General features: G+C 35.3%; 1 protein-coding gene across 2 annotated transcripts in view; it reads left to right on the forward strand.

Annotated features, from left to right (window-relative positions):
* The window catches only part of ATG5 (autophagy related 5), a 70,646-nt gene extending 57,794 nt beyond the window's left edge, over window positions 1-12,852 (forward strand). Inside the window, exon 9 of one of the 2 annotated variants that reach the window (XR_004169398.2) lies at window positions 11,846-11,932. Coding sequence is in view for 1 of the 2 variants with exons in the window: in XM_031611273.2 (XP_031467133.1) it covers window positions 11,846-11,982 (137 nt within the window). In the remaining variant the exon portion in view is untranslated. Of the gene's footprint in view, window positions 1-11,845 lie in introns of both variants that reach the window. The other variant, XM_031611273.2, reaches the window with a different exon arrangement.
* The last annotated feature ends 258 nt before the right edge of the window (window positions 12,853-13,110 follow it).

Here is a 13,110-nt window from a genome sequence, read left to right on the forward strand (position 1 = left end):
AGGCTGCCCAGAGAAGCTATGGATGCCTCCTCCTTGGGGCATCCCTGCGGTTCAGGGCCAGGTCGGATGGGACCCTGGGCAGCCTGATATAGTGGCACCCTATCTGTGGCAGGGAGATTGGAAGGTACCTTAAAGATCATCCATGCCATTTTGTTATTCTGTTAATTAAAGCAAAGAAGCCATGTGTGTACCAGATACACAAATAGATTTTACTGCTGGTAGATTCTGCTACTCCTGCTATTAGGAATCAGTACCCTCCAATGGAAGGTTGGTTGCAGAGCCAGCTCTTTAAATGCACAAACTAGTACAACAAAATAAGCTGTAACTCATTTCTGAACTGTGTTCCTACACTGATTTATCCACATGTCTCTGATATTAATTTAGCAAATTCTTGTTTACAAATATTGGACATATTAAAAATATTATATGTACATATTAAAAAAACACATGCACATGTTAAAAATTTCATGGATCCACTGTTCTGCTTTAGGTGAAAAAATACTTCCTGGACTCTAAAGAAGTCAAAATTTGTCTAAAAAGATAATGTGATAATGTATGAGTTGCTGACGCAAATTCTTCAGGTATTTTGATATGGAAAAATTAAAATGAACTTCTGGGGAAAATTAATATGTAATCTTACCTTTGAACAAATAGCTATTTTGTGACTTTATTTTAAAAGTTACTGTTCTGTTTAAATAGCCCTTCAGGTATTCCGTTGCTTCTTTATCTACTCTTTCCTATTTTTTTTCAAGAGTAAATAATTGTGTTGTGGTAGAGATCACTAAATGTTTTAATCTACTAGCTGCTTAAAAGAGCTTACGGTATGTGTACAGAAGAAGAAATGTTATGTGTGCAAACTATATTGCTTACTCATTAAAGAACTTATTTTTCAATGAGTAAGGGTCTGGAAGAAGGTAATGTAAGTATTTTAGCAAGAGTTTGTATTTCTCTGATAAACAGCACTCCCCTTCTGTTTGTGATCACAGGATGAAAGCTCTCTAAGCTTGTATATGTACATTTTTACTGCTACATCATGTAGTGTGCTCTTAAGATTGAGATCTCATTCCCCAGGAAGCATTTCTGTCTAAGATTAATTGCCCTTTTAAAATCAGTGTTTGATGTATTCCTTTGGCTATATCCTGACTCACTTTAACCCTCTTTGACCTGACCCCACTGACTATTAGCGCCGTGGCTGAAGGAGAAATACTTCAGCTTGATGTATGCAGTACAGATTTGAGCCTGTGGTTTTTCACATCAATGGATTCAATTAGCTGGGTTTTTACTGATCAGCTTAGCAGAGGTTGGAGAATTTGTCAGACATGGAACGAAATTGTCTGTTCTTACAGGTTAATTGAGCTCATCCACATTTTCATGTTTACGTTGCTTGTGAAGTTTATTTTGTTAACTTTCATAATAATATTGTTGCCAGTAGCATTTAAAAAAGGCAAAACTGGTTTATCTTCCTCCCATTAAATGGAGGAAGGTGCAAAACATAAAATAGCAGTCATTAGATCTTTGATTTGTATGTATCTCCTATCACTTTTCAGGCAAATGTTTTTAAATTATAATTATGTCAGAAAGTCCACATGTGAGTTTGACTTTTCTAACTGAGCAGATAAACTAAAAAATATTGTCAGGACTTTATGAAAACAAGTAAAATTGCTGATGCTTTGTCAACTGAAAAGCAGTCCTTTGCTTTGTTTTGCTAGGAGTAGCTCATCATTTGAGTAGCTGAAAAGTTGATTATAATAAGTGGGTGATTTGGCTGCAATTGAATAATATTTGCAGGCATTATGTGAATTAGAGTAACTTGAAAATGAAGTAAAATAGGGGTTGAAAGTTCAAGAATGCCATTAAAAACCTTTAAAAGTGCATACATAAGAAATATAAGATTGTATAGAGAGTGCTAGATACTGCTGAAAACAATGATGTTTTAAAAGTCTTTATGAACAGTTAGCAACAAGAATTCTTACAGCAAATTAACTTGGTTTATACTAATCTTTATCAAAGGTTTCAACTTTTCAAGAATCATCTTGGTTACGTTTAGCTTCCTGTCTGTACACAACTAAGCCTTAATTTCTGAAGGTCACCTGCAGGAAGTTTAGAGAGAAGGGAAACCTCAAACTTGATTAAATGCATGGTACATGTAAGGGTTAACTCATAAGTCAACATTCTGCTATTTGAAAAGTTATGCAACTCCTAACACAACCATTCCTATTCCTTGTACGTATAAATATCACATATAAATATAAATGTGTGCTTGCTTGTTATGTGGACGGTAGCTCAATATGCATAGAATTTCCCTTTTTGTTCACATATGCATAGCCAAATTTAAGTGCTTCACCAAAAAAAAAAAGTTTTAATTGTGAATTCGAGTATAATATAAAGCGACACAGATTCATTACTAGTTCAAGGCTTAAGTTAAGGCATGGATACAAGCAAGGAAGAAGGAATATCAGAATATTTGCTGCTAGGTTGTTTATAACTTTTTTCTTAGGGCTTAGATGTTTGAGAAGTATCTTAGATTCAGTGTTCTAAAACTTTTTAAATGCAAAAATTTTCATGGTTGAAGAAAAGCACTTTTGGTTTGTCATAAATTGGGATTACCTACAACAACTTTATTAAGAGCTTCTATTAAATATACAAGAATATTTTTTTTTTAAAAAAAAGACTTTTCATGCAACCTGGAGTTACTGGTGTTTGAAGCTAAATGCTAAGAACTTTTTTTCAGTGAGATAGAAAAATGTTTTCTAGTTTGTTTACCTACTGCCTGGCTGTTGTATTATTTGAAGCACGTCCCTAATTCTCATAAGCTGTTCTGAAACTAATTGAACTTCTGTAAGAGGTGGTTGGCCAAATTGTTTTTCAGAAATGCGGCAATCTAATGTGAAGATTGACTTGTGGTAGAAGATGTCAGGAAATTGAGAGGAAAAATTGCATGAAGAAAATAATGAATAGGAATAATGCCAAATGCTTTATTTTTTTTCCCACGGTGTTTAATGATGCTTAATATAGATGATAATGTTGTATATTCACCTACTTTCATTTCATAGATAGAGAAGTCTAGGACTACTGGAATATGATCCAGAGAATCTAGTCATACTAAGAATGGTAGCAAGATAAGTTTCCTCTCCTTTAATATAATAAATATCTCAGCCACAAGAAGATCCTGAGGAGATAAACCAAGTGGCCAGGATCAAAAGTGCATAGAGAAATACAGCACTAATTCAAGCATAGTGCTGAATCAGTGAATGTGAATTTCACAGCAGTATCACAATGGAGGAATAATTTAGATATTCTGTACAGTTTTGCTTTTATAGTTGGGTACTTTGCAAGAACAGAATTAACTAAGGTTGACACAGGTCCAGTTCTACCATAGACTTTTAGACTAAGAAGCAGCAGTTCTCAGGAGGGGCTCTGATAGAATGACATCAAGGCACTAAGAGTGAAATTGAGCCAGATAATGTGAATAACAACATAATCCAGGGTGAAGAGAGATTGATATTTTGAACTGTTCATTTTGGAGTATAATAATATTTTTTGAAGGAAAAAAAGATTATCTGCATGGGGTTGTTTGACAAACTGAATAAAATTTAACATTCCTTTATTTTTTTCCTTTTTTTTTTTTTTTAATATTTGTATATTTATGAAGCATTGGATTTAATTTACCTTTGGCTGTGCTTGGGCAAGGAGTGTGCCGTGGTTAAAAGTAGCACGTGATATTTATGCAGATATCAAAAGTATCCAGAGCCTTGAACATATTTTGGAAAGCTATGAGCTGAAATTTGAGCAATTGAATTTATGACACTTCCAGTGATTAAAATGAGAGATGTATTGCTGCCTGTTAAAAATTTCTACCTGATGGTTAAGTTATACTCATATTGGGCAATTAAATCTGAACAGAAATTCTTCCCCAAATTGCTCTTTTACTTGGAACACTGTTTGTTCCAGATGCAGAGTAATTTTGAGGGGGAGAAAACCTGGTTCTGACTTATGTATTCAACATATATTTCCGTATATGAATTCTTCACCTGAATCAGCATCAGTGGCTTTCCCCGGTACTGGCAGGATTTGCAGGAAGGAATGACAAGTCATTGCTGTGCCATCGTGTCACACATCAGCCTCTAAAGCTTTGAGGTCAGACAGAACCTTTTGTTGTGGCTAGGCTATTTTAGAGTCAGCTTCTCGGATTTTTTATTTTCTCATTCTTGCTCAGAGTATAGTGAACAGCATATCTTGCCAGTTGCGATCCAATATATCATCATGTGTGTTTCTCTTTAAACTGCTAATTACTCCAAAATAGGGGAGTGGAAGGGAATAGCAATTTTGTTAGCTTATGTGTGATTAAAGGAAGGTGGAAAGTATGTTAAGGTTGCTGAGGGAATGAGTAACTTCTGGCAATGGGTGAGACTACTGTGAATAGTAAGGTTGGTCGTTTTTGCAGTGAAGTTGAATTCACCGGGAAGTAAGGAAGGCCTTTGACCTTTGGTTGAAATAGACTATTGTAAAACTTCTGAAAACTTGTACTAAGATTTCATTCCTATTTAAACCGTTTTTAAAGTAAAAAAATTCTACTCGATGTAGGATGTGTAATTCCTTTAGGCTTCGAAATAGTAGTTGCTTAAAAACTTTGTATCAGTGAATAGACTTTTAATGTCCACTCTCTCAATTACATGTGCTGAACTCATTAGGAAGAGCATCTGAGCAGTTGGTCTCATCAGTTGAGATGAGACCAAGCTCAACTTTTTTTTTTTTGTCTTCACTTACTGTAAAACTGTGCAGGTATTGAGTACCTGGTAGAACTCAACTAGTAGGTAGGTAAGATTTGTTAAAAATGTTTTTGTATTTGAGACCTTTATATTGAGGTCACTGCTGCAGTGAAATCTGAATTTCTCACTGCATTTCTGTACTTCATTTCTATTGCACACACACCTGTCAGAAATGGATTGCAGAAATGTTCCAGAATCATTTGAGTTCACAAATGGTAAAACTGAAACGTTTTAACATATCTTTTTAAAAAATACTTTAAAAAATGAAAAGCATAAATATTTGATTTATGTAGGTTGATTTCATTCTATAGCTTAGTTTGCTGACAAAGCAAAGAAATATTTTGCCGTAAATGAAAAAAGATGTGGTGTCTGACTAAACTGAATATCACAAAAGTATTAAAATGTTAATAAATATCCTTTAGGTGTTTGTTTATTTGTTTATTTATTTATTTTGAAGTTTATAAGTATTCTATGAGCAGGTGCAATTTTGTGGCACATGCAATAAAAGTAATTGCTTTGCTGTAAATAGTGTCTATTCATTATCAATTTAAGCTGTAGACATTGGGATTATTTTCTGTTTTGAACAGGCTGTTCTTGAAGAGCTAAATGCTGTTGATCAGTTTCAGTTCCAGCAGTTGAAAGATTACTGTACTAAATTGAACTATTACTGACAATGTTGCAGTTTTGGGGTTTTGTTCTTGTTTTTTTAAAGACTTACAAGTACAGACCTACTTACAATTGCAGAAAGTTACATTCATCGAGTGCTTATATTTGTTTATATCCTACAACTAGTGCACAAGTCATTGGACCACAAGACTTGTCTGAGGCTGTCTTTTCTCTGTATATTGCAAAGTAAACAGCCTGGCCTGCCTGCAAATGGGGGGGTAATTCCAGCCACTATCCAGTTCTTTCTTACTACTTGTGGTTACAGGTTAGAACATAGAAGCTTTGAATTTATTTGCTTGCTTTTCAGTGTAGTCTTCTGTAAAAGACTTGCATGCAATTCATTGCTCTTAACAAAAAAACAAACAAACAAACAAAAAAACCCATTCGTTTTCAGGGAAATTTTAACTTTTGCTTGTTTTAAGAACAGTCAACAATATCTGTCAGTGGTAGGTTTGGTAGTTGCAGCTACATGTGAAGCACAGTACAGAAGGTTACCTATCTGTAATAAATTTCCTAAGGGATCCTAAGGAGGCAGATTAAAGTCTGCCTCATAAAGATGTCAGGCTGTCTTTTCAAATTCTGAGATGTCCATCTATGAGCACACGTGGTCGAGGAGTGTTTTGGCTGCTTTGAGGTACCTGCGCTTAAAGAGCTGTTCTGTTGCCTGGTGATGCAAAGTGCAGGAGGGATGGAAAGGAGAGCAGCTACAGAAGAGTCACAAAAGAGGGAAATCTCTGCTTCCTTTTATACTGTGCGGTATAACCTGTTGTCAGGAGTACCATTAGTGATATCTAATCCAGAACCTGTGATGTGTTTCGAAGATAGGCAAGCAAGTTTTTATGGCCCATTTCACATCTGAAAATGCTGGGAACTACTTCTGTTACATTGTTCATAAGGTTGATAGTGCATGACATTTTCCTTGTTTATTCTTAGTCCCTACAATTTTAGTATCGCTGTCTAATATATTCCTGTGACCATTTATCATGCTAGAAGCACATTATTTGATTCCCTAGTTTGGAACACAAGGTACTGTTTTCCCTTTTTGGGGTTTTAAAGGCAATTTAGTAAGTGGTGAGTCTCTGAATAAGAAAGGGTTCTATATTGTCCATTTTAATGATTGCTGGTCGGTTTTGGGACTTAGTATTCAGAGGACTTGCATACAGAGGATTCTAAGTACACTAGGGAAATTCTTGCTAAATCCAACATGTCTTGCAATATCTGACAGTGAAAGAATTTAAGTCAGCTACATTGCCCTGATCTATGAGTGATAAGAGGCAACAAGTCTGAATGGAGGCATTTCAAGCCATGAGGGATTTTAAGGGGTGCATCACAGTGATGTAGGTTGGCTAGAGACGCTGGTCTTGGGTAGGTGAAAGGGAGTTTCTAGCTGTAGCATTTCTGAACATTGTGGTGCTAATATGGGTGAAAAGTGGCTGAAATATGCTGCTTTGCCAGGAATAGTTCATCCTCACTATTCTGCTTGTAGACACTTGAATGCATTTGAAAAGCAATTGGTTTTCTTCACCTGCTTTAATTCTTATCTAAATAGAGATCATCCAGTAGTACTTAGGTTACATCAGGAGTGTGTATAACTATCTGAATTGATGCTGAATAAGCTAATTCTCTTGTTCTGATTTTGAGTGTTTAAGTTAGCAAGCAGTAATTTATATGGCTAAATGAAATAGAAAAACTAATCGTGAGTTACCATGACATTGCACATCTTCCTAACTTCCCTGAAGATTATGTATTTTCTCTACTTCATTCTCTCTCTTTCTCCCTCATTAATTATTGAATATTGAGGGTTTTAGAGGAAGCTTAGCAAGAGCAAACAGTGTATTTGGGCATTCTCTTCAAAGAAGGATAGTGGAGTGGACTGGAGCTGCCTGAGGATGAGGAGCACTTTGAGGCAGTCTCACAAGGGCTTTCTTGAGATGCAGCAACCACCACCATCTCATTTCCATCCATCAGATGCCCAACTCCAAGAGAGTCCTGTACCAGTGCTTTGTTTGGCTGGATCAATGTGGGTTCCTGATTGGGAGCCTTGAGATAGAAGTCTGTTTCTTTCCTTTCAATCTGAGCTGACTATTTCTCTCTGTACTGTTTGTATAGTGTTGGAAAACTTCTGACTAGACATGGTATGCCTGCATACTCTACGTTGCAGCCTTTGAGTTAGAGTGTCTAAGTTAAGTAATCTGAAATATCCCCAGATGTGTTGGTATGCAACAGGTAGTCTTAGTTGTGTGCCTCCTACAGATGGAATTTTGTGAAGTTTGTTGATAAAACTTCATAATCTCTGCTTATTTGCCAACTTTCAGGGGCTTATAGTGGTTTTTGAATTCCGGAATTTTCACAGGGAAACCAAAGGAAAAATCACTTAATTCTTTGATAGCCATTCTGGTAGCAGGTGCTTAATTTTTTTTTTGTCTTGGGCTTTTTTGTAAATGCTAAAACAGTATTTATCCCTTGTACATCAATTCAGTGATACTGTAAATGCTCTGATGTAAATAGTTACCGTGTACACACATTGTAAAATTTTCTATGAAATGTTTATTGCCTTGCTTTCATTTTTCTGATATTTTCACTTCTTCTTCTTCCTTAATTTGCAACAAAGTAAAAGAAACCATCTGTATGTCATATGATACCTAGCATGTAACCCAACTTTTTCTTGACTTAAAAGGAGAAGTCAGTGGGGTGACTAGAAAATTTTAACGTTGCTTTTGAGAAAATTCTGGGGTTTTTACTACATTACACTCTGCATTGTAAAATGGCTGCTGACAGTTATGATCTTTCCAGGTCTGGACTTCATGCAGCACAGATGAACAAAGTTATTAGCTCTAATTTTTATAGACGTAGTCCAATGACATGGCATTAATCTTCTACTTAATTAAGCAGTTTAAATCTTATGTCACTCATTTAAATATATGTTGCATTTAGCAACTTGTACTCTTTTACAAAGGCATTCCAACAGTCTCTTTATACTTTTGCAACAGAATATGGAGTGGGGAAGCAGAGAACAATACTTGGTGTGTCAGATCTACAGTTCCTAAAAGTTTACAAACAGTAATGGAAAGAAAAGCATTATGCAAATCTGTTACAGATATAAACCAGGTAGATGAAGCTTTCAGAAGAAGCTAGGAAATCTTCAAGAACCCAGATCAGAGTGGTAATGTGGGTGCTAATTAGACAGGCAGCTCTTGAGAAAATGAGTATTTTTCAGCAAAGTTTTTAATATATCTGCTGTTTTCAGCTTTTGTTACATAAAGTAGAGGACCTATCTATGAGAGAGACTCTGTGATCAAAATGGGGAAGTTACTCAAAACATGAAAGTTGAAGAAAGTTTGGGTAAATGCAACTTAAGTGAGAGTTTATGTTCTATAGTAATGAAAGGAAGGGAAAATGCTGAAGTAAAAACAAAGGATTTTGTGGAAGAAGGCTACAGTAAATACGGATTTAGTAGATAAGATCTCTTTAGTCAAGCCTCCAGGGGAGGATGACTTAAGGAGAAGTGATGTTTTGTCAGAGATAATACTAAGGCACAAACAGTACTAGTGCAGAAATGTAGACTAATTACAGCATAAATTCTTCATTGACCCCTGAGACTTTCTCAATTTGCTGAGAAACAGAATAAAAGATTTGTATGAGAAAGGGACAGAGTTGGGTAGGGAAGAGGAAATGAGGACACGCAGATAAATTGCATTTCATTTTTAAGCAAAAGGCATCAAGTTAGTACACACACACACACACACAATCCAAAAATATCGTTATTTAAAAAAGAAGTCAAGGGAAGTGTTTATAAGCTTTTCCTACAGTCATTAGAAGGCGATGCTCAAATTCTGAAATGTCTAATCCATTTTAGTGCAGGATTTTGATAAAACCAGCTGCGCACAGGGAGCAGCTAGCACAATCTGGACCTAGGCTGAACTGTTCATAAACACTGACGTGTGTAATAGCCAATGTGTGTTTGCCACGAGCAGAGTGGTTTCAGATTAATCTTTTGTTTTTTCTTACTCTTTTCTTTAACATGTAAAATTTCTGGCATTAGATTACAGCGCATTCTTGGAAGCTGTAAGGAAGCCAATGTCTTTTTTGGTGAAACTTTAGAGGTACTAAATTGGCCAGATAATGTCCAGGTGGAGAGTGATTGTGAATGATTCGCTGATGAAAAAGGAAGAAAGAATTGAAGACTGTCCTGACAAGAATTGAAGAAGTCCTGACCAGACTCTTAATGTTTCTATCACTCAGCCCATTAATAAGAGCATTCTTGCTAAATTTACAGATGAAAGAGATGTACAAATGACTACAAGTTATATTTAAGGACAGGGTTAGAATTGGGAAGAAGTGGAAAATATAGGTTTTTTTTAAGTAAAGAATATGCATGATAATACATTTGAATTATTGTGTGAGTTTTATTGTATGATGTGATCAAACTTTGCAGTAACACATCTCTTATATTGTCACATAAGAAAAAATTCTTCTGTGATCTGTGTTTACAGTTTAACTCTTGTTGAATTTTTTTCCTGAGCTTTGAAGGCTTTTTCCCCTGTATGCAGTGACAAAATTGCTGTAAAATAAGTCTACAAACTAATACTGTATTTTCTGCCATCTCTGCATGCAAATGAGATCTCTCTGACAGTTAACTAATATTATGAAACATCGACATCTGTCATCAAAGTTATGGCCAATTTGTGGAATACCATAGGTTGACTTTAGTTTGAAAGTGTTTTGAAGTATTATATTTTACTTGATTTTGAAAATATGGGATATTCTCAGCTTCTCAGCATGAAAACTTGATTACTGGGATTTTTTTTCTTTAGGAGTAGTACTTGATGAGTTGTGTTTCAACACTGTAAATACCTGTTTTGGTTGGAAATACCAGACATTTATTTTACATGATCTGCTGTTTTCCGACCTGTCTACAATGAAGCCAGAAACCAGCAATTGTTCATACTTAATCAAGTATGATAACATGCATACTATGCCATCTATGGAATCCAGCTTTCTATTTTTCATCAATAATCTTTACAGAATACAATGCCATACATAGTTAATGTAACTAATATATGATGCTTTATTTTAGACAAACATAGTTGTCAGCTTCTGCAGTAGGAATTGTTTGTAGTATAAAGTTAACAGTATATTCAAGAATGATTGTTCCTAAAATAATGTTGCCTGTGCTGGAATAGATACCAAGTCAAAATACAAACCTTTTCAGGCATTTTTCAAAGCATTTAGGCTACTGAACACAAATAAGATTTTATCTGTCTTATAAAGTAGGAGTTATGCTGTAACTGGGGGAGCTGAATGAAAGAGCCAATAATGGTACTTCTGGCATCCTATATTCTACTTTCTTTCATGCAGCTCTTGGGCAACACAGTGGTTTGGTCTGTTCTGTAGATGGTAGGGGGATAAAATGCCAGTTAGAAAAGGCAGTGGTATTTCTGCACACTGAATTTGGATTTCACTGTGGTAGGTCCATGTGAGAAAGCCAGAGTACAGTATAAAAACAGCAGAAGGTCACTGCTTACTTTTTTTTCCCCACCCTAACCATTATTTGGAACATATTTTAAATGCACTTCTCATATCATGACTCTGAAATAAATTTTCATTTTCAGGTTTTTTTTAGTTCATTTTGTGACAGTTATGTCAGTTGCTTTAGCTGGTTCCCATCATTTGAATCAAAGGATCAAAGTACTTGCATCCTCCGGGACAAGTATAAATAAAAAGAATTAAAATATTCTTAGAATATATTCTTGTCGTACTGGGAATCATTTACAAACTTAGCTTTTCCAAGAGATGAAACTAAGTGAGAAAAAGCTAGTGCCAACTCAGTCTTTTGAGTAACTTTCAGTAATATTGCTAGATTCTCAAGTAAATTATTCTTAGCAAAACAAAATTACTGCAGGAACATTACATATGTTATGAGTTGTTTGGTTTCTTTGGCTTTTTTTGCACATACTCTTACTTTTTCAGCAGAAAGCATATTAAGTATTAAAAACATGTCGTGAGTAACTTTTAGGAAGCCTAATATCTTAAGCATACTTACAAAAAATATTCATATGGCTTATATCTGGGAGGGATAGATGTACCTTAAACGTGTTGACACCAAGGTGTGATTTCTGTAGGGGAAAAAATAAAAAAAAATAAAACTTGCAACTAATGGAGAAGAATGGAGCCTGGATTAAGTTTCATTTTAAACCAATTTTTAATTGGAATTATTTTACCTTAGTTTCTTTGTTAGATGATACCAGTCTCAGCCTTCTCCATGCCAGTACTTCCTGCTTTTCATTCTGTGAAAGGCTGAACTCTGTAACACCAATTAAATCTACTGTAAATTAAGCATAAGTAAATGTTTAATCTTTCTGTGAACTTTGAATGATGTACTCAGTGGTTTCTCTTTTTCTTTGATTTAGATGGAGAGAAGACGACTCAAGTGATGATTCATGGAATTGAGCCAATGCTGGAAACACCACTACAGTGGCTAAGCGAACATATGAGCTATCCAGATAATTTTCTTCACATTAGTATCATTCCCCGACCTACTGATTGAAACTTGGCTATATTGGTATGAGGATCATTCTCAAGGTGGAATTCTAGGGGCGTGTTAACTACTTGCTTGTATCAGTCTTGAGACAGGCAGCCTGACCAGAAAAAAAAAAACAAACAAAAAATGAAACAAAACAAGAAGTCCTCACTGCTGCAAGCCAAACAGGAAGAGAGATCCTATCATCAGATAAGGGCAATTGGGCTGATCTTATTTTGCATCACTGCTGCTTTTCTTCACCGCTGTAATTAAACTTCAGTTGCGTTATGAAAGAATTTACAGGACCTCTGCAAGTCTGCTGTTTTCTTGTAAAATGTAATGAAGCTGAAACTGTCAGCTGAAGAGCAAATGGAAATATGCCACTCGATTATATTTCTGATTACCAAATAGGCAGGGCTATTTCCTAAAGCGGTAACGTTTCAACTTTGAGAGTGGAAACATTGGTTTAGTTTTCTAGAAAAGTTAGGCACCGGCAGACTTAGTTACCAATAGCTTTTTTGTAAAAGATCGAATTACTGTAAACCCATCTTTCCTTAATGAGAATGTCATGTTTACAGTATGTGTATTGGTATGCAAATGATCTTTTAACTTTGATAACAAACAGCCAGAGATTTTAAAAGCAAGCCCATCAGCATGTTTTGTGATTTAAAAACATGCACAACTTAATAATTTCCAAATACTTTTGATTTGTATGCTGTCACTGAGTACTCCGGTATGTGTATTATTCCAGCCAGTTTTCATAGACTAGCAATGTTGTAGGATAATTTGTCTCAGGACTTGTCATGACGTTTCTTTGTGTTCGTTTAATTTTTTTTTTCTCTGAGAATATTTTCTTTAATTGGTTCAAAAAGTTTGGAAAAAAAAAAAAAAAGTAAACGAATGTTGCAAACTCTTGTATCCTGCTGTTTATTCCCTTAGACAAGAAAACAGTTAAATTGTAGGATGATCAGCAGATTTATTGCTTTTTAATAATTTTAGTTTTTAGAAAGCGGAGGCTTTTCCAGCCTAATTCTTCCTTGCTTCTGAGTTTACTTTTTTACTGTGATCCTTGGGCAATCAGTCTGAAATTTGAAAGATTATAATGTCATCGCACAGAATTTTCCTTATTTTGGCAAAACTGTTCTTAGGCTATGG

Source organism: Phasianus colchicus, chromosome 2 (assembly GCF_987193195.1).
Source record: "Phasianus colchicus chromosome 2, bPhaCol1.hap1.1, whole genome shotgun sequence".
NCBI lineage: Eukaryota > Metazoa > Chordata > Aves > Galliformes > Phasianidae > Phasianus > Phasianus colchicus.